Here is a 21,585-nt window from a genome sequence, read left to right on the forward strand (position 1 = left end):
AAAATCCCGCGCAATTGCACTTTCATTTTCCTTGCCATTGAATAATGCTATTGGAGAAAACACTGGCCTCTCAAGTAGATGCGTTTGTAAATGTTTCAATTACAATTAAAGTACGGTTCAAACGCTTTAAAAGCAGCAAAAGGCGATTGTGTTGTTAGGAGATTTTAGCTATCAACTTGTTATAGCCTAGAAAACTGCATGAAACAGTGTAAAATGTCATTTTAAACTGAGGGGATTTTCTAATTACTGTAGTCGGAAGGTTGTTAGACGTGTTATCTCAGTCGTATATAAATTGGTGAATTGATATATTATTTGGTATGTACATTTTTTTTGGCGTAATAAGATGTTAGCTTTAACGCTGTGCATAGGTTTTAACGTTTCAAAAGGAAACCTGTTGGCCTGGGAGATTAGAAAACAGGCCCTAAAATCTGGATAAGGCTCACTCGAGAGAATTTGCTGGCGTGTAGAGCTTCTGTTCACTGCCGTGTGTAAACTCATAAATTGCATTTGACGTAGTGTCTTAGAAATTGCCAATTTTTTTTTTTATTGATAGCATTAAAAAACAAAACAAAACAATTATATTGTTATAATTATACATATATACATATATATATATATATATATATATATATATATATATATATATATATATATATATGTGTGTGTGTGTGTGTGTGTGTGTGTGTGTGTGTGTGTGTATATATATAATATATATATATAATATATATATATAATATATATATAATATTTATCTTATTTAGAGTCTTAGCCTAACAGAAGTCTAAAAGAAACCCCATGACCTTGAGTATTATAAGGAAATGATAAACACAAAGAGGAACATAATTCTTGCGCAGTATAAATTACCAAATTAACTGCACAATAAACCGTTGAAAGCATAATTAAAATAGGGACACATTGATTATTGACCATTATTTCACTTTTAAATCAACACTTTCCCTCCTAAATGCACCTCATATGACTTTCAAGACATCTTTTATGCAGCCATGGAGAGTGCAACCATAGGTCACTGAAATGTTGGTTTTATCTCAATCATCCATACAGCTAGACTGCTTGATCTGTATGCTCTCTGTACTATCACAGTAGTGCATGCAGTAGAATGCCAGCAATGAAGCATGTGGGGGATAGTAGCTGTTTAGAGCAAAGCCAAAACCACATTTGCAGCAATAACTTACAGAATAAGTAGGAGAGAGTGCCTACTACTGTGCGCACAGACTTCTGCTTTGGCTGGACAGACAATAACATACTTTCTTAGACACTTGGTGTGGAAGCAGAGAAAGATGCTGGGATCTGACAGGGAATCTGGGACAAAAGTTCGATACAGACTGACTTTGGTTACAGGACTACTGGAGTGCCTATTTTTTGCTGGAGTTGTGTTTGGGTGGGCTTCACTTGTATTTGTCCTGAAGACAGATGGATACTTCAGTGATCACTGTGTCAATGAGACTAAAGCCAATGACACAGGTAAGGACACATTTAAATAGTGTATTAAATTTGTTAAGAAACAGTTGTTTGGTTTTCAGTTATTTCAGATTACATGAGGTAACACCTCCCCCAGCCACATACACTTGCATACACGTGTTCATTTTGATTCTCTTTCTCCCAGGCTGCAGTGCTCAAGATAAGCAGTTCTCACTTGTCTTCACAGTTGCTTCTTTTATGAACAACTTTCTCACTTTACCCAATGGCTTCGTCTTTGACCACCTTGGAACAATGGCCACCAGATTTCTGGCAATGTGAGTTCCTTGAAATAGACCGACAGCAGTGGATGATATAATCTTGGTAAACTGCACAGTAACATCCATCAGTGCCAGGGAGTTTTCTGATGAAGTCATAAAAATGTTCATCAAAAATATTGGGTGTTGGTTTATAGACTGTAGAAGTCATTGACAGCAGTATAATCCTTAATGCAGATTACTACTTTAAAGTTTTTAAAATAAAATAATGTTTATTGCATTATTATTGGGATGTAGTATGTGACATTGTGGACACACTGATGCAGAGATTAATGGAATGCTGGCTGGGTGCTAACCAGGGTGTGCCATAGGATTTGCTCATGTTTTTCCGCTTTTATGATGATATTGGCTCAAACACCTGAAGTCTTTATTATTTGCCTACTATGCAGTTAACATTTGTCTGAGGTGCACTACTTGTATTGTATTTAAAGTTTCTAAGTCAATGGGCCTCATAGATAAATGAGATTGATAAATAGGATGCAAAATACTGTAAAGTCACAATTAAGGGAAAAAAAAGAAAATGAAAATAATCTTTATTTTGTTTTCATAGAGTACTGTATACTACAGGAACGTTGCTTGTGGCATTGTGTAGTAAAGGTAATAAATAGAACTCACACACTAAAATAATGTTTACTAAGGTACTCTGGTGGGCTGAATAAATGACTCATTTTACTCTTTTCCAGCTCTGGCATTCCTGTTTTTCCCAGCTCTTTCATTTATCGCTGTGGGGGGTATTTTGTTTCTTCTCACAAACATACAGGTATTAACTAGCATACATACTGTTTAAGTACATTTTTCTTTAAATATAACTATAATGCCTAGATACCCACTGACTAAGCTGCTTGTATCTCATGTTATTTGCAGTCTATCATTAAAATAAATAAAAATGAATGTTTTCTTCCACACCACTAGGTTGGGAACCTTTTTGGTACTCATCGTTCCACCATCATTACTCTTTACAATGGTGCCTTTGACTCTTCATCTGCAATTTTCCTGATCATCAAGGTAAGGAATAGGCCTAATTACAAAACATCCAAACTGCAAAACATAAGGGAACATTTTTACATTGACAGCACTTTACATTTATATTAAAAGAAACTTAATGTACAGAGTTACCAAACATAATTATTTACTTTTGCCTATTGAATCTGTTTATTTAATTTGCAATTAAATATAAATTACAGGCTTGAATAATCAGACCCAATATCTTTTCATGAAGGTGTTGTATGAGAAAGGGATCTCTCTTCGCACATCTTTCCTCTTCCTCTGTGCCTGTAATGTCATTCATCTTCTGCGGACGCTTTTCCTCATGCCCAAATCACATGTCCCCTATCCGGTCCCAAAGAACTACAAATATGGGTGAAAACATTATGACTTACAGTCGTTCAATTACTTATACTGCCTGAACATAAACCCTGACTTTCAGTTCCTCTCATGGTACAGGATCAGTTGTGGTAAATCAGCCAGCTACAACATGGAAGAGTGTGAGACACAACAAGAGCTGAACTATTTCTCAGACAGCAATAGGAAAGACAGAGACAGTGAGCCATTTGAGACCAATGACTCATCTCAAATGGAAAACCTTACAAAGAAAGGTACTGCTTGGCCACTACCTGAGGGAAAAATGCAGTGATTAAAATGTTTTTTGTTTTTATTAAACTATACATCATACTACATGAGTTTGAAATGGGAGGCCATTAAGACTTTAAGGCCATTAAGGCCAAGACTTTAATCTTTAACCAAAGTGATTGAGACACCCAGTTATGCCCCTGTTCTTATTCTGTTTCCTATAATCTCTCTCTCTCTTTCTCTCCCTCTCTCGCCCTCTCCAGGCAGCAGCTTTAAGAGCTGTGTTCTATCCTGGTTCTTTCTCTGGCATCTGACATGGCTTTCAGTCATGCAGCTGCGTCACTACCTCTTCATTGGAACACTGAACCCCATGCTTCATCAATTGGCAAAAAATGACGCAACTCTTGGTAAATAAAAGAAAACCTGTCAGTTTACTAAGTAAGATGTTCTCTTACTACGATGGTCTCAAAAAAGTTCCCATTTGCTATGTGACTGAATGATGCATTTGATAGTAAACTTTTCATCCTGGTCTATTCAGGGTGTAATTATACTAAATCTTTACTGATTAGTATTACAGTTTATTGTATAAAGTTAAGTGATCTTTCTTAAATCTCAATCTTTCTCAGTTAGCCAGTATACCAATGCATTTGCCTTCACTCAGCTAAGTGGGATTTTGTGTGCTCCCTGGAATGGGCTTCTAATGGACAGGCACAAGAGGAAAGCACTGAACCCAGGTCAGTGGATAGGCTATAACATGTAGACAAGATATTGTCCTATGATATATCTTGGAAAATATTAAACATCACTATCCCTTTTTCTCAGGAGAGACAGAAAAAGAAGCAGACCTGCGCTCCTCCGTTCTATCCCTCTTTCTCACCTCTCTTCAGTGCCTTCTGTTCTCCGTCTGTGCCTCTATTCCTCTCCTCCCTCTCCAGTATGCCACATTCATCCTACAAGTCCTAAATCGCTCTTTTCTCTATGGAGGGAATGCTGCTTTCATCAGCATTGCGTAAGTGAACAAATATAACAATGATAAATTGAGAACTTCTACAGGGCCATTTTGAATGGTGTGTACTCTGAATGGAATTTGAATCCTAATAGGTTTCCTGCACAACATTTTGGTAAGATGTATGGTCTGGTGATGTCGCTGTCAGCGGTGGTGTCATTGTTGCAGTACCCCTGTTTTGCTCTGGTAGAAGCTCTTGAAGGGAATCCCTTCTATGTAAGTCTAATTTTCACTCCTGTTTCTAAAACAGCCACAGAAATGTGATTCAAAAGCCATTTTGTTACACAGCGTATGTTGGTGCCCAGCACTATTGAACAAACACCATGTATCAAACAGGAGCAAATTTTATATCATATATGGAATTGTAGTCCTTGAACAGTAGAGGAAGGGTAAGACAACCATTCCATTTGGGAAAGGCTAAAGTGATATGATTGCTTAAAAACAGAAGGGTCAGAAGATTGAGATGGCACCAGGGCCTGCAGTCCTGTTGAACAAAGTCAGCAAATAATATTTTCTCCAGTTTACAAGGAGCCGTGTAATTTAAGTCTCAAAGTGCAAAGAAAGATATTTTATGGATAATAAATTATTTAAGTTAAGTAAATAAGTAGTGGATTTCTATGGCATTAACAGGAAAGAAATATATGTCTATAAAAAGGTATATTTACAGAATCATATGTGCTTCTCTCAAATTAGAAAAGTATAGCTTGTGAACGATTTGGAGAAGATATGAGTTAATGATTCTTTCCCTTTTATATTTTAGGAAAGGCTTGTATAATTGTTTTCCTAAATACCCATATACATGTTATACTTCATTGTTGTTTTAGGTGAACCTTAGTTTGACTATCCTGACTTTACTGACTTTCATCCATCCTCTGAATGTCTTCCTCCACTGCAGAAGACTGGCCAGTCAGAGAGGGAGCACACAGAGCATATGAAATGATGAATCTTTGAAAAAAGAGGCTTCACTATAGTGTCATTGTGCTACTATCATTATATAAATACAGTATACTTGTGGGCAGGTTGATGTTTATATAAAATTATTTTAAACAATTTTTGAATTCAAAAGCTGTTTTAAAGGTTTTAACTGTTTATAAACTGCTGAAATATGACATTTAAAGTAGGCTGAACTGTGGGAGCGAGTTTTTTTTTAATTATATGATGTAATTTAATTCATATGATTTGTGACTTGTTGAAATGTGTGAGGAATAGTGATTGTATTAAAATGCCTCTGCTGTAGCAACAGAACTGTAACTTTTTGAATGAGTTTCAGTTGTTTGAAATACACCGATCAGCCACAACATTAATTCAAACACACCTGTCAAGGGATGGGATATGCTAAGCAGCAAGTGAACAGTTAGTCTGGAGGTTGATGTGCTAGAAGCAGCATCTTTGAAAAGGGCCAGGCGGCTAGATGACTGAGTCAAAGCAGCTCCAAAATGACAGGACATGTAGGGTGTCCAAAGAAGGATAACTGGTGAATGGGCAACAGGGCCATGGATGCCTAAAACTCATTGAAGCAGAAGGATTCAACCCATGTGATTCAATCTCACAGAAGAGCTAGTGCAGCACAGATTGCTGAAAATGTTAATGTTGTCTGTGATAGAGAAGTGTCAGAAGACAGTTCATCGCAGTGTGGGGCATATGGGGCTCCTTAGCCACAGTCAGGTCAGAGTGGCCATCACCCCAGTCCCTCTCCAAAGCACCAACAATAGTCACATGAGCATCAGAAGTGAGCAATGGAAGAAGGTGACCTGGTCTGCTGAATTTCCTTTACATCATGTGGACAGCAGGGTGCATGTGCATCACTTATCTGGGGAAGAGATGGCACATGAATGCATTGTGGGAAGAAGGCAAGCCAATAGACACAGTGTGATAACAATGTCCTGCTGGGTAATCTTGGAGCGTGACATTCATGTGGATGTCACTTTGACATGTACCACTTTGCTGCAGACCAAGTACACCCCTTCCTACAGTGCTCCCTAACGGCAGTGGCCTTTTTCAGCAGGATAGTACACCCTGCCATACTGCAAAAATTGTTCAAGAATTATTTGAGAAATAATCACATAGAGTTCAAGGTTTATACTTGGCCATCATATTCCTCAGATCTCAGTCTGAAGGAACATCTGCAGGGCTTAAAGGATCTCGCAGAGAGACTCAGCTTGAGGTCAGACAGTGAAGTGTTCATATACAGTCAAGGAGGTGATGCTCAAAAGGCAAAGAGTCTATCTCACAGATCAGGATTTACTTTAACAGAGATCAGCAGAGGACAGAGGACAAAGTCAATGTCAGAAAGCAGTTTTCACACATATGCCTTCCATTAACATGTCTAAAAAGGCCTGCTGGGTGAGGTCAGCTCCCCCACAAGTACCTATTGTGAGGAGTGAGTGGGCCTGAGCTGGCAAAATACAGGCACTAGGACCCAGTGGTACAATACATCAGATATGGCAAGTATTGAAAGAAAGAACATTCTCAATATATCAATTAGCAATTTACAACATTCAAGTTGATGAGAATATCTAGGGCAAATGTATAATTTAGAAATAGTTATCAACATAATTTCTGCTGATATTATATATAGTTATATATTATACATAGAAAGTTAATTTAGCTAGATTTTTGACTGAGCTGGATTTGATGTAATTAGGTTTAATGGAATTGGATTTCATGGAATTAGGCTCATAATTTTCAAGCATAAATCAAATGGATATTTTACTATCAATTTTATGCCTCAAAAAATCCCCCCCTCCCATCAAAATCTTCTCTTGGTCCCAATCATGTTTGGAGTGTGAGCCTTCCCTCTGCCCCTGTCTCACTGCCCCAAGAGGAGTGACAAATCACCAAGTAGGGACCTTTGTGTAAAAGGGTCCCAGGCCTTCTCTTTGTATGCCAGCTTGTGGCTTGTTGGTTGTCTGGGTTACAGAGGTAGGGTTGGACAGTAGGAGTGCAGCTCCTAGATGTCAGCACCAAACTATGGTAGAAAATAAATTGGTTTGGGTGAGGTGATTCTGAAGCAGGTAATGCTTGTTTTCAAGAATGCAGGGGAGCTCCTCTTGCAGATTGACTCATCTTGAGGTTACAGAGTGAGTTTCTATACAGTTAGAGGCTAAGGATACTTCATCAGTAGTTGACTGAACAATAGTCTCCACTTATTGTCCCCTCCTTGTCTCAGAGACAGGTGGGGGAAGGTAAGCTTTGGCACCTTTTGATCTTATTTGATGATTCAAAGGACGCTGAAACCTAGGACTGTCCCCTTCCTGGCTCCACTGAAATAACTGCAACAGAGAGACGAAACCTGAATGTTTATCAGGTTTCCACACTAGGAAACAAAGAGACAAAAAGACACAGGTACAGTAAAACTAGTCATTAGGCAACTGTAGAAGTCAAGTGCACGTGATGTGAATAAAATACCAGAAAGTTATGTTAGGTTTTCTTTGCTGTACTGGTCATATTGTTAATAAATTCTATATACAAGAAGTGCATGAAGAAATGGACAACTGAACAACTGCTATTCCAAAGCACTTCTGTATTCTTACATAGCACATCTGTTTCAGCACTTCCTGTGACAGAAACAAGAGAAAAAAAAGAGGGAAAAAAGGAAGGCTTTATTAACACTGCAAAAACAATGGCAAAAAGGTGTCAAAAAATGAGGTAAAGACTTGTAAAGATGAGCCAGGCTGCAGCAGCAGCTATAAGGGCTTAGCTTTAGTTCACACAAAGTTTGGCATCTGTGTGGTTTAAATGTGAAGAGAGATCATTGGAAACAGGTTAACGTGATCATCAATAAGCGGGTGATTGGGAACAGCGGGGTAGTTAGGTTAGGTGATCGGTGTGATGCGTGTGTGTGCGTGATGCGTGCGCGTGCGCGCGCGCGTGTGTGTGTGTGTTCCTGGCTGGGTAAGACACTTCTAATGTGTGAATCGGGCTGTGTGTGAGCGACAGTGCACAAAACAAATGAACAAACTGCTGACCAGTGTGACTTTTTTTTTGGTATGGCTTATGAATTCTAATATACATTGAACATACCCGTGACAGCCTGGCAAATGAACACAAAAGAAAATATGAAGTTTCAAGTGAAAGGCTTATTCAACAGGAGTACATAGTAAGTATTTGAGCTATTACATGTTCTGTGTAAATTACTGCAAATCTTTAAAATGCTGCTCTATTTCCAGCCAGTAGAACATTCTATAATAAGGTTTAAATATCACAAGATAAGGAAGATGAGCCAATGAGTAAGTTGATCCACCACCTTTATCTGGTCAACCATACATAATTTGTCATATGGCCCTAAATTTAGTTTGCATTCTTCATTTCCATCTCTTTGTGAAAGGAAGCTCCATGTGGATGAAGTGGTAGGCATATTTTTTATTCCCAAAGTGCTTTGCCTGTCAAACATTTTTTGTTTGTTTGTTTTTTTGGCATACCAGGTATAATCACATCTCATATCAAAAGTACTTTCTTTTGTTAAAGTTATATCAGATTTGTTGATGAACTACCATTATGTAAAAACATAAGTGTAGCTTCTGGGATGCTAGACTAAATACTTTTCCCAAAATGTTGGCTGTGGGGTAAACTGAGCCAGAGCCTTGGGGGTAAGTTGAACCGGTACTCCATCTGACCCCTCAAGCTTTCATGAAGTTAAATCAGATATTTAGTGTTTAAATTGGTAAGGCATCCCATCAATGAATAAGTGACATTATATTTCAGATTTTAGGTGTTGCATCTTAACAGCTGACATGCCACATAGCTAATTATAGAAGAAAGACAGATTGGGGCTCCACATCCAATGCTTAATTTTTCCCTGCAGCCTACATGCATGGAATGTTCAAAAATTTCTATAATTTTCTATGATTCATTGTTGTCATAACTTGGCCATTATCATCTTTCAGAACTGTAGACAAATTAGTAATTTATATTCATTTCAAGAACAACAATACTATCAGTATAACGGGGATTTAGCTATTAATAATAATATTTGGAATTATACTTTAAAATCTGGTTAATACAATAGTTAGTAAGTGTTTTCTCTAATGGCTCAACTTACCCTATCAGCTGGATCCACTTACCCCTACATTCGGGCAAATTGAGCCACAATATTACTTTTTGTGGACCCCATATTTTGTTATCCATTTGTGTTAAGTACACTGCTAAGGTTTCAATCAATTTAGCTTGAACAACAACCTTTCTGGATCTGTCTAAGGACATAGAACTCGGCTGTGGTACGCCAAGCTCTGTCACACTGAACTGGTAGTTGTAGCATGGTGTTCTGAACGGGGGGGGGAACAGAACAGGAATCAGCAATCTACAAAAAGCTTTCAAACATATTAAGCATTTTATTGAATACTGACACATGTAACATGAAAACAAAAACCAGACAAATTTTGTGATAGATATCACAATGAGAGAAGGGTAATTCTAATCCAGAATGACTATACACTTGCCCAAATAAAAGAAACGACATCATATTTCAATTTTTCCTACTTTCTAGAAAAAGCAACATCTATATACTAAATGTACTCTATCAATATTAATCAACTCTCAATATTATATGACCACTATGTAAGGTTTTGAGCCACTCCAATCAGCTAATTCTGCTTATACAGTAGATGCTTGATGTCCTGCTGAATAGTGCTACTTTAATAACAATAATAATAATAACAACAACAAGAACATCTACTGATGTTAACTTCATTTAAAAGTCCCTGTTGTCATTCAACAGGGACTTTTAAATGAAGTTACCATCAGTAGATGTTGTTGTTTTAATATATATATATATATATATATATATATATATATATATATATATATATATATATATATATACATATATATATATATATATACACACACACACACACACACACACACACACACACACACACACACACTGTATTACATGTAACAATTGCATACATGAAATTAAATGATAACTTATATTGACTCATAATGTACAGAAAAGTACAAAAAGTAAATCTCTACAACAATATTTACATATGTAACTGATATGATTTCATACAGAAAACATTTATAGACAATCATAAACATAATTGTGTAATGATTTATTAAATGTTTTTAGCATTAAATAAAAATATAGCAAACTAAAAAACCAGAACACCCTCCCCCACCACACACAAAAATAAAATAAAAAAATCTGGAAGTTTCTTCATAATTTCTCTGTACTGGGGAAGAATATGGTGATTTGCTCAGCAGTATTTCCTTCCTGGCCAGAGTTGGCAGATCTATTTACAGCTCTGGGTTAACGAGACACCATTCGCACAAACTCTGGAGGGAAAAGAAATTTTTTGGATGCAAGATACCATTCTCAGATGCTGTACACTTATCTGCTAACTACTTATGTCATAGTATGTTTTATTTTTGGGGGTTTTTTGCACATCCATTCACTTTACTTTGTTTACTGGATGGTGTTGCACTAGGTCTTATCGTAACTATTGGTGCTGTATTTTATATTTTGTATCAACACTTGTGCTTCTTTTGTGATACGTCATGGTCCTGGAGGAATGTTGCTTTGTTTCACTGTATGCTTGAATATAGCTGGAATAACAAGAGCTCCTTGACTCTTGACCTGAACCAAAGAAAAATTCTTGGTGCATTCTTGCTTTCTTTTATATCTCCATGTCTCACACACTCACACACTCACACACACAGAGAGAGAGAGAGAGAGAGAGAGAGAGAGAGAGAGAGAGAGAGAGAGAGAGAGAGAGAGACAGACGGACAGACAGACAGACAGACAGACAGACAGACCTACCTGCACGCACGCAAAATACAATTTTTTCTCCTGGCTAATTATTAATTACAAAGAAAACCCAGTTCTTCTTTTCCCCAATAGAGATAAACTACTGGTAAATGCATTGAATGCACCACCTTCTTTGGCAACAAAATTACTGCTATAACAGAACATATTGCCAGAAATCTCCCTTATGGGTTGACCACTCCATTATTGAGGAATGTAAAAAGCATTATTCCTTTCCTTTTCAGCTATCAATAAAAACACTTACTGAAGTCATATTACTCCAGACTTCAAGGCTTTCCTCTTGACCCCTTACATTTTTAAAGTGCATTTTAAGCTTATTATTGGCCAATGTCTTGAATATTTACAATCTGATCGTAATTCATCCTCATAGTCTAAAAACATCTTTAAGCCTCTATTGAACTAAACAAATTTTCACTCCTCAGTCCTAGATAAGCAAAGGTCAATCTGATTTCTTGGTAAAATTATTGAAAACATTTTCACAGTTTCCATTCAGCCAATTTGTTATTTCATCTTATCAATAATGTTAACGGAATTTTCCAGTCAGTTTGTTGGTCTTTAATACCACTACAACAGCACTTCTAAAAGGTGTAAATGATCTGAGAGTTAATAACATGTGGAGAATGTTTTGGTTCTTGGTACAATTGACACCTAGCTTTATCTGCCATTAGCATCAGATGTCTGCACTTTTGTAAGATCCTTGCTATAGTAATAAGCAGCATATATCACTTGTATAATATTGCCTTCATCCATGGCATTCTCTTCATTGCTTGCTTTTATATATATAAAAGAAAAAGAATAAAAATCGAATGCACGCCTTTGTTACATCTAGGCTAGATTCTTGCAACACTTATAACGAACTCCTGTCTGGCATACTCAAGAGCTCCATCAATAATCTGCAGTGAATTTATAATGCAGCAGTTGGAATCCTCACTTACATTTGAATAATAAATCGGATAACACTGACCTGTCCTGGATAAGGTGGTTGCTTTCAGCCTTTGTTACACATTGTGTCAGAGGTGAGATGGCAGTGAGACCATTGGGAGTGTGCTCCAGGTTGATGAACCCACACCTGCTGTGAGGGGATGATGAAGCCCAATATGAGGACCCCTGATGAGGAGCATGGGTGTGACCTTGATGGTAAGGGCAGTTACATGCGGAGGGATGCGTGGAATGTGCCATGCGCAGGGGTGCTCCTTAGAGGTAAAGGCCTTGTGATGGAGACTGTCACTCTTTGAAGGGGAGGATGATATTATGGTGACAATCACTTAGAAAGGTCAAATGGGTGCTCTGGCTGTTTGGTCCGGTGGGCACAGCTCATGTTTATCTCTTGTCAGACCTTGTTTTGAGTCCTGGGAGGAGTGGCTGCCTTTGTTACAGACTGTATCATATATTTATGAGAAAGATTATTATGACTTGGTATATTATTGTGAGAATCATTGTAAATATGCCCTTGTTTACTATAGCACAGCTTTCTTATGCTTCTTTTATTCATTTTGTTCTCCTATTCTTTTCTTTTTCTATATATTTTATCCTTTTATTATCAGAAAGCATATTGTAAAATTGCTTTAAAAAGATGCTCTACATATAAAATGCATTATTTTTAGAATTTATGTCTAAATCTTAATGGGATCTCTTTAAAGATCATGCACTGATGCTTTAAAATTTTTGTTAAGAAAATTAAAACCATGTTAAAACCATGAAAAGATTATTATGGGACCCAGTATCTCATAATAATGAGAATCAGATTGTATCTCATAATTATGGGAAACATTATTATTATATCATAACTATATAAAAATTGTGACTTAGTATCTCATAATTCAGAGATTTTTTTTTCCTCATTATTTATTCATTATGTACCAGAAACAGACAAATGTTTTGTATTCCTCCCTTGACTTTCTCTCTTTCATTGTGTGGGCATGAACCTCAACTGTGTTGAAACAGAGTTGCATCCCCGTAACTCTATCTTACATGTATAAGCATGAAGAGAAAACAGACTAGGAACCTGAGTATAGAAATCCTTAGGACTTTGTTGTAGCATATCATTGGTACTATTTTAGATCTGATTCTGCATCCATAATACTTCCATCACTGTTTTAGTCAGAAATACCAGTCGAAAGGAAATAAATTGGGTGTGCTTGGATGCAGCATCTTCTCTAGCTCTCAACAATGATGCTAGTCTTCAGACTTTAACTAGTGACATTGCTTCAAAAGTCAGCCGCAGAGGATCAACATCATGTTATTGCAGTACTGTACAGCAACGCTGAGCTCATACATTACAAGTGGAGATAATGCATACGTTTGGTGAACTGGGACATCCGTGAGAACAAAGACCACTGGCAGACAGCAGTGCTTAAGCCAGAGTTTAAGCTGGGATGGCGATAGGTGCAGATGTTGTGAAAGTGAAGCACAGCAAGAGGGTTGTGGTGTAAACAGGCTAAGAGCTAATCCACCAGACTGGCAGCCCCATTGCTGCTCCTTACCACTGTCTGCTCCCTGGGCATCTAGAAGGATCCTCCAGACTTGGGCTAAATTCAGTATGCATTATGTCATTCATAAAAATGTGTTTAAATAATAACATACCTAACTCAGAATTTTAACTTGACCATATGGATCTATATGACTGCCATTTGGAGAAATTTATAGGAGATGAATTCTGATTACATAAAGTGAATAATCACTGTTTTGTTGCAATCAAATATTTAGGAAGAAACTACAAGCCACTATCTAATCAGAGAGTTCACTGCAGTGTTCACTAATGCTGTTTATAAATATGTGAATGTGAAAAATACACTCAGGAAACTTTACAGGATGATCTACTTTGTGTTCTTTAACTGTGTTCTTTAGTTTTGCATTTTGCTTGTATGGGTAGCCACACCTGGTGGACTCCAAAATGATCACAAGACGTACTGGACACATGACAGTTGTCAGCACACACATGCATTACATTTCTGCCATATGGTGTGCATTATAGCCTACAGGTCATGAATAAGCAATATAAGGTAGGTTGTGAGTTGCGATATTCAGTTAACCTAGTTGTACATTTTAGGTAAGGCCTAGTAAGTGTGATTCCAAAAAGAAAAGGTGGTCATGGAGCAGTGTAAAGATAAAGTGGAAACTTCATTGGTCATTTTATGATTTCCTCATTACCTAACATATTAACACATCACGCTAATATAGACATATGCAGATTATCTATCGCAAGATTTTGAGTAAATAGTACAAACACTGAAGGATCTTTAATCTTCAGACTAACCCTAATCTTGATGCTGTAAGAAATTACAGTATAGACCCAGATTGTATCATGGGGACTTCACCAGCAACACGCAGTGGGTCCATGTTCCAGTCTTGGTAAACCTGACAGCATCGTCTCCAGATATAGATGAACAATGCCAAGGACTAAGAAATACCAGTGTTGTGGTAACCAGTTCCCTGCGGAGAAGATTCAGGCCACATTCTCACAGAGAACAACCTATTAGGTGGAAATTACTGGGGTCCATGGATAGTAATCAGGGAGCAATTGGAAGCTGTTTAGGCATATTTAACTGTATCAATGCTAAGGAGGTGAAAAAGAACTCAGACTTAGAGCTCCGGTAGGTGAGCACGTGTTATCAACAGATGCCTATTTACAAGAAAAACTAAAGCAGGAAGAGGAAACTATCATTATTAAAGTTATTCAGACTAATCGCTAGGAAACTATCCAAGATGCTCACACTATCGCTAGGAAACTATACAAAATGTTCACACCATTGCTTTAGCTTTATTTCTCATAACATTTCTTTATGAGAGCTTTCAGCCAAATGCCAAAGGAACTATTCTGTGCACAGGTCACCTCAATGAAGTATCAAGACATCTCCCACATTCTGCAGGATGTGTTGGCTGGAAAAGTTCCATAAACTCTCTTCACTAAAGAGTGGTTGTGAAATGGATTGGACTTAAAGAACTCCTTCGGCAATCTAAAAGCTTTTATGAACAAATTGGATAAACATGGATTGGATTGCCCATTTTGTATAGTTACATTTTCTGTGGTCTTTGTGTATGTTATTCTTATAAAGTGCCAATGGGTAATGCTCTGTTGTACATAGGCCGTATTGAAACACCACAACTTGCTCAAACACCTCATTTAGGCAGTCTTGTTGGATGTGATATTTCTTGAACGAGACTCTTAAAAATATTGATAACAGTTTTTTGGCTTATTTCTCTTCTTGAAGAACCATTATCATTGTTTTGCCAGTTGAGAGAGTGGGTACCACTGTGTTTTGAGGCACTTCTCCAATGACAGGTAAGACTTCAAGGCCAATGGGGCAACCTAAGGCAGAGGGGGTGTCAACCACTGGGTACCACTCAGGGCAGGTGTGTGGTAAGAAGTTTGATGTGATGCTTCAGGGCCAAAAGAATCAAAGTGGGTACTGTAAGAAATTACAGTATGGACCCAAAAGTGACTGGCTTATCTTAGTGCACTCAACAACATGACTATCATAATAAAAGGTCCAAATCAGAAACTGATTGACTTATTTAGCATACAAAAAGCAAAGCAAGAAGGGCTGCAATGGACTTGCTGTGGCACCAGAAGATATCATCAACGCACAGGAATTTTGATAGTGAGTGCTCAACAATCATCATAGACAAATAAACTGGCCTATGCATGAAGGTGACAGAACTCAATTTCCATTGATTCCATTGATTGAAACTGAGGTGGCAGTTTCATCCTAACTGCAGTAACATTGGTCATACACAGCTGAGATCATATCCTTCACAGGAAGATCTTAAGTGAGAGGTGGTATTTTCAAATATATATGGGGTGTTCTTCTATTACTGGGTGCTTGGCTCTGTTAAATCCACAGTACGTTATTGTACTTTGCTACTGCTTTTATAGGAATAAAGGTTTATCATTTTTCATCAAGCTCAGAGAGACATAATTCTTTCTTACAATGCCTAACCCTAATCCTCACAATAACCCTACATCCAACCAAATTAGTGACCATAAAACTAATCCAAATCCTCACTCCTACTTTAACCCAATTATTAAAAAAGATTTTTTATTAAAAAATAAATATATATTTTAAAAGTGTAGGCCCAGGAACATGTTCCCAATGATAGCATTGTGCTCTCTCACCCTCAAAGTCAACCAAGCCATCTCCATTCAGGTCCACATCCCTGATGATCTCATCAATCTCTCTGTGGTTGAGCTGCTCACCCATCAGCTTCTTCATGGCCTCTCTCAATTCAGGCAGACTGATTTGACCATCGCCATTAGAGTCAAACTAAGGGAGGGAAGGAGGAAGGGAGGGAGAGAGACAAATTTGGTAAAATAAAGTTGTTTTATCGAACTTTATCTTACTAGGTAGCACAGATAGTTAACACAGAAAGAAAATATATACATTCAAATTTACACTTTATATGCAAAATAAAGAATGAACTACTTGACAGAATATGGTAACAGAGATGAGATATTTATTATTATCATTATTGTTCATGTTGTTGGATTCAAAATGAAGTTGGTGTGCTTTGCACCTCATTCCACTTCTTTCTCCAATGATTCCCAAGATTTCTGACTTTCATAATTAAGCATGTAAAGATTCTTTCTTGTAATTTTAAATATATATATTTCAGTGTACTGAATTCCAAAACTTGCTAGATAAATTAACCTTTGAACTATGGTTTAAAACTAATAAAATAATTGTACACATGATACAATACGATAAAACGATATACAATATTCTTTACCAATCCATTAGAGCTTCACATAGGGTCCTGCCTACTTTCCACATTCCAGCAACCATAACACTGCGAACCCTTCTCAGGGAAGGCACTTTCCTTTGATGGTGTTTCACTAAATTAAACTCACAAAACCTCCAGAACACTTAACAGTTAGGTTGGACATCACAGCTTCAAACCCCTCTAAGATCACTTTTACACCAAGCCGCACCTTTTTAATTGTAAACCCAAATTGGCCTCTCTAGTGATTAAGGCCATACCGAGCTCCACTGACATTGCTCATGCATGCTCGGTGCCACCAGTTCCATATGGGCCTCACACACTATACCACTAGGACACAACCCGTAAAATCCATGATGGCCTTCTGAGCAACTAAGGCCATACCCAGAACCACTGGCACTGTTAATGCGTACTCAGTACCACCACTTTAACATGGATTTTACCCATTATATCAACCAAACATTCCCCAACCTTTCAGATCCATCCTGGCCTCCACGCTGACTAAAGCAATTGGCCCCATTAATACCTCGTCAGTGGCACAGGTTCCACCGGGATCTACCACCTTACACAATGACATGAAAATCTCAATTACCAACTAGTCTTTGAATGAACACTGGTTACTAAACATGCCTTGGTTGATGGACTACATTTGGGCTAAATGGAAAAAAGTGTCATTTTAATCTTTCGTTGAACTATTCCTTTCCAGTATACTGCAATATTCTTTATGATACCAACCTCTCGAAAGGCTTCTCTCAGTTCCTTTACTCCAATCATATCTGCTGTCTCAGCCAGCATTTTAGGCCCCATTAGCTCTACAAAGTCCTCAAAGTCCACTCGACCTCCACCTAGATAAGGACAGACATATTCCTAATGCGTACGGCGACAAACATGCAAAGCGTAGTAACCTATTGCCATGCCCATCACATGGTCATGCCTATGACTAAATTAAAACAGTGAACTCTGAATGCATAGTTAATAGTTAATAGCAGTTGCTTGATGTGTTTATTTTGGGGTGTATTATATAAAGGAAAGCTTGTGTCTGTACTGTAAGGATCAGGATTATCAGATATTCAGTGGACAGTAATAATATGATGTGTCTCTACAATACAGTAAAGAGCAGGATTTGCCAGAGCTCATTTTCACTCACAGATCTGCTGACTGAGCTCAATCAGTTCCATCTCTGTAGGCATGTAGCCCATAGTCCTCATACACTCGCCCAAGTCCTTGCAGGTGATGAAGCCATCCCTATCTTTATCAAACTCCCGGAAAGCATCATTCAGCTCTGTCAGAAAGAGAGGAGAGGGGGCGAAGTTGCTCTGGTTTATGAGTGTGATGACATGTAAAATGTTAGAGCACAGTGTATCGATAGGACACTGAAGGCTGAGGTTAATAGGAGACAGTATTAGCAGTCAGTGTCACAACTGAGGAAAAACCCATTTGGACTGAATGAGAGAGGGAATGGCAATGGGGAGAGGGAATGGCAATGGGGAGAGGGAATGGCAATGGGGAGAGGGAATGGCAATGGGGAGAGGGAAGGGATGAAAGCATAGGAAAACTAAGAGCCAGCGTAGCAGTTTGGGCAGGTTGAATACTGGTACTGATACTGATGTTGATTATTGGGTCTCACACTCCGTCTAGGCTACTTTACTATAATGGAATATACTATATTTCTGTACCTTCAATTTCCTCTGGCCGCAGATTTCTGTCCTGCAGTAATAACCATTTACAAGCATAATAGTAAGTTCACAAACAGACACAATAGTAAGTTCACAAATAGACACAAATACATACACAAGAGCTAAAGACACTAGTTAATACCCACTCTTTAGCTATATACAAACCTAAAGCAGAAATATTTGTGTTGTAGAACACGTTGAGCAATGGAGATTATTATTATTATTATTATTATTATTATTATTATTATTATTATTATTAACAACAACAACAACAATAATGTTGTTGTTACTACTACTACTACTACTACTACTACTACTAGTACTACTACTACACAGCAATGCTGAAACATCCTTGAGAGGTTCAAATTAAAGTGCTTTGCACCTCCTTCCACTCCTGTGATGTCCAAGATTTCCTGTTTTGAAGAAATGTTCAGTAATTGTTTACAGTTATGGTCAGGGTATTTTGCATTTGAGTCCTTGAATGAAAAACAGGAAATAATTGTTCCATTTCTTGGAAAGCATTAAAACATATAGTACTAAGATGATGTCAGGATGATCCCCTCATGCTCAGTAATTACTCTACAATAAATCATGTAAGAAATCTTAACTCATTAGAACCTCCAGGCATTATCAGTAAACAGTGATAATGGACCAAAACCTGGACCAGACGAGAGTCAGACATCTACAAAATAAATGAGTACCAGCTGACACAAACCCCGTATTTATGAACTCTTAGCAGCAGTGGTAGGGTGATGTACAGAGGTCACTGTACAGAGGTCACCAGGGTGGGCAGATTACCAGGGCCTGTGCTGCAAGGCAACAATGGAGCTCAAGAGAGTTCTTTTGTGGTTTTATAGGTTTATATAGTGTCACCAGCCCACACAGACACATCATGGAACTGTATTTTTAATTTAATTTAGCCCTGATAGACCATTATGACATCAAAGACCTTTGGTGCTGAGACAACTCAAGTCTGAGGGGTGGTGAGTAATGGATGGAGTGAAAGGAATATATAGAAAGAGATAAATTATGCAGTGGTTTACTTTTAATAGACTGTCAATTACAATGGATAAAATTAATTGGGGCACCACCTGATTAACAGGGAAAATGTATTCATTTTAATTACTTTATTAAGGATTCATAGTTCAGTCTCAACTTTTTAAAGTCATCAATTCGATACATCATTATTTCTCATCTACTAAACATTAGAATATCACCATTGACTCAATAAACAAGAGATGTTTTTCATACCTATGCTTATTCAATAAACATGTTCAACAATCATTGACTAGAATTCTATTGATTAAGTTCACTAAAAATAACCAACCTAACAGGCAACCAAGTGACATTTAATGGAAGTAAGTTGTGGTGGATGGGTAGGTAATCAGGATAATAAAAAACAAACAAACAAACAAACAAAAAGAGAGAAAGGAAACTGTTTTAACCAGCCTCTGGGAATAACCAACTGGGTAATCTACTTAATTACAAACTTCTAATTTTAATATACTCTCTAATAGGGTCATACAGGATTTCTAGTAAACACAACTAGGAGTGATTAACAATTAGTTTACAATAAGCATGAAGTAAGCAATATACAAATGAGGTGATCTGGGCGAATAATACAAATTAAAAAGGAACACGTAATGAGCAGATTAATACAACAACAGACACTTATAAAATAACAGGAGCAAACATCACAATTTGGAGATTATATTAAAATAGCCATAAATTACTAGTTGATCATCACCTGACATCATAGTAGATTAAATGGTAAGTGTAACGCCAGGAGTTATAGAAGGATGCGGGGACGAGTCGCGTTGAACATAAACACACATTTTATTGCACATATAACATACACGTCATAACACACAGACTAATGGGATTAAACACCGACAACACAAACACAAACGACAGACTTTTATATATGATAACGACACAATGAAGAGCAGGTATGAGACACAGGGAGGGTGTGGCCACATTGACACACACACCCACACACACACACACACACACACATACACACACACGAGGTGACGTTCGGGGGGAGGGGCCATACCATGACAGAGCCTCTCCCCAACGGCACAACAGCTTATCAGGCTGCGGGCCCAAGACCAACGCCAAATGGTGAGGCCAGGGGACCAAGCGACCTGACGCAGGCCAGCGTGAGCAGGACAGAGGGGGGCAAGACAGAGATCATGATGACAGACACAGGGACGGACACACTGACAGGCACAGGCACAGATACAAAGTGAGACGAAGCAACTGGGACAGACAATGTGATAGAGACGGATACAGTGACAGGGACAGGTACAAAATTACACAAAGGACCGGTGAACAGTCTGGAAAGGCCAGCAGGAACCCCGGCCTTTGTTGTCGGCTGGGCTGTGGTCCCACCCGCCTTTGGGGTAATCGCCCTTTGCTGATTTGGGTGGTGGTGACTATCGCGAACCCATTACAGGAGGCGCACCAGTTGCTTTGCCTGTCTCTGGGGTGGGCACTGGTGTCGCCTCCCTCTTGCCTCTACGAGGCTTAGGTAACAGTGCATGAATTCTGGGGCTGCATGCCCTAGTGGAAGAAGTTTCCTCTTCAAACACGGTCGCCTCTCTTTGTGCCACACGGGATGGTTTCCTCGCTCCCGAGTGGCACCTCCTAGGCACAGCCTTGGGCAGTATCTTAAGTACCGGAGGCTCGTCGCTCTTGGAGTCTGCAGACTCTAAGTCACAGAAGTTGGGAGGATCCCCATAGAGGACCTCCTCCACCTCCATAGACTGGTCCTCCCCAAAGTCTATGGAGGACTAACGTTGCTGCACTCCCCAAGATATGTATACTGATATGAGATTATAAAGCTCAGAGCTAAGGGACTTCTAATATTTCCATTTGGAAATGTTACCCCACTAATACAGTTGTTGGAACTGAGCTCACTGTAAAAAACAAGACCTAAAACTGGCTGGGAGCCAAGATGAACAATTATATCGCCCCTATGAGCTTCTTTTTCAGTAACCAGAACCTCCATTTTATCTTTGTTTAATTATAGAACCTTCTGATAAATCTACTGCTTCATGTCATCTATGAAGTCCAGAAAGGTCTTGTAGG

General features: G+C 38.3%; 2 protein-coding genes across 3 annotated transcripts; one reads left to right on the forward strand and one right to left on the reverse strand.

Annotated features, from left to right (window-relative positions):
* The first annotated feature begins 972 nt into the window (after positions 1 to 972).
* On the forward strand, positions 973 to 5,571 carry slc43a3a (solute carrier family 43 member 3a). 2 transcript variants are annotated; one of them, XM_035531562.1, is made up of 12 exons: positions 973 to 1,482; positions 1,625 to 1,754; positions 2,305 to 2,351; positions 2,438 to 2,514; positions 2,667 to 2,759; positions 2,974 to 3,113; positions 3,198 to 3,349; positions 3,587 to 3,730; positions 3,950 to 4,057; positions 4,146 to 4,332; positions 4,425 to 4,545; positions 5,225 to 5,571. In XM_035531562.1, the coding sequence occupies exons 1-12, from the start codon at positions 1,299 to 1,301 to the stop codon at positions 5,267 to 5,269; spliced, it is 1,428 nt and encodes a 475-aa protein (XP_035387455.1). In that variant the 5' UTR covers positions 973 to 1,298; the 3' UTR covers positions 5,270 to 5,571. The 2 variants fall into 2 exon arrangements, with proteins under 2 accessions (XP_035387455.1, XP_026856312.2); XM_027000511.2 differs by having other exon boundaries at positions 976 to 1,482; positions 5,154 to 5,571.
* Positions 5,572 to 10,582: 5,011 nt separating this feature from the next.
* Positions 10,583 to 21,257, reverse strand: cabp2a (calcium binding protein 2a). The gene is made up of 6 exons (XM_035531589.1): positions 20,949 to 21,257; positions 18,493 to 18,523; positions 17,964 to 18,098; positions 17,552 to 17,661; positions 16,215 to 16,362; positions 10,583 to 10,608 (listed from the first exon to the last, which is right to left on the reverse strand). Exons 1-6 carry the CDS (start codon positions 21,255 to 21,257, stop codon positions 10,583 to 10,585), a joined length of 759 nt encoding a protein of 252 aa, XP_035387482.1.
* Positions 21,258 to 21,585: the final 328 nt, after the last annotated feature.

This window comes from Electrophorus electricus, chromosome 11, assembly GCF_013358815.1.
Source record: "Electrophorus electricus isolate fEleEle1 chromosome 11, fEleEle1.pri, whole genome shotgun sequence".
In the NCBI taxonomy this organism is placed as follows: Eukaryota; Metazoa; Chordata; class Actinopteri; order Gymnotiformes; family Gymnotidae; genus Electrophorus; species Electrophorus electricus.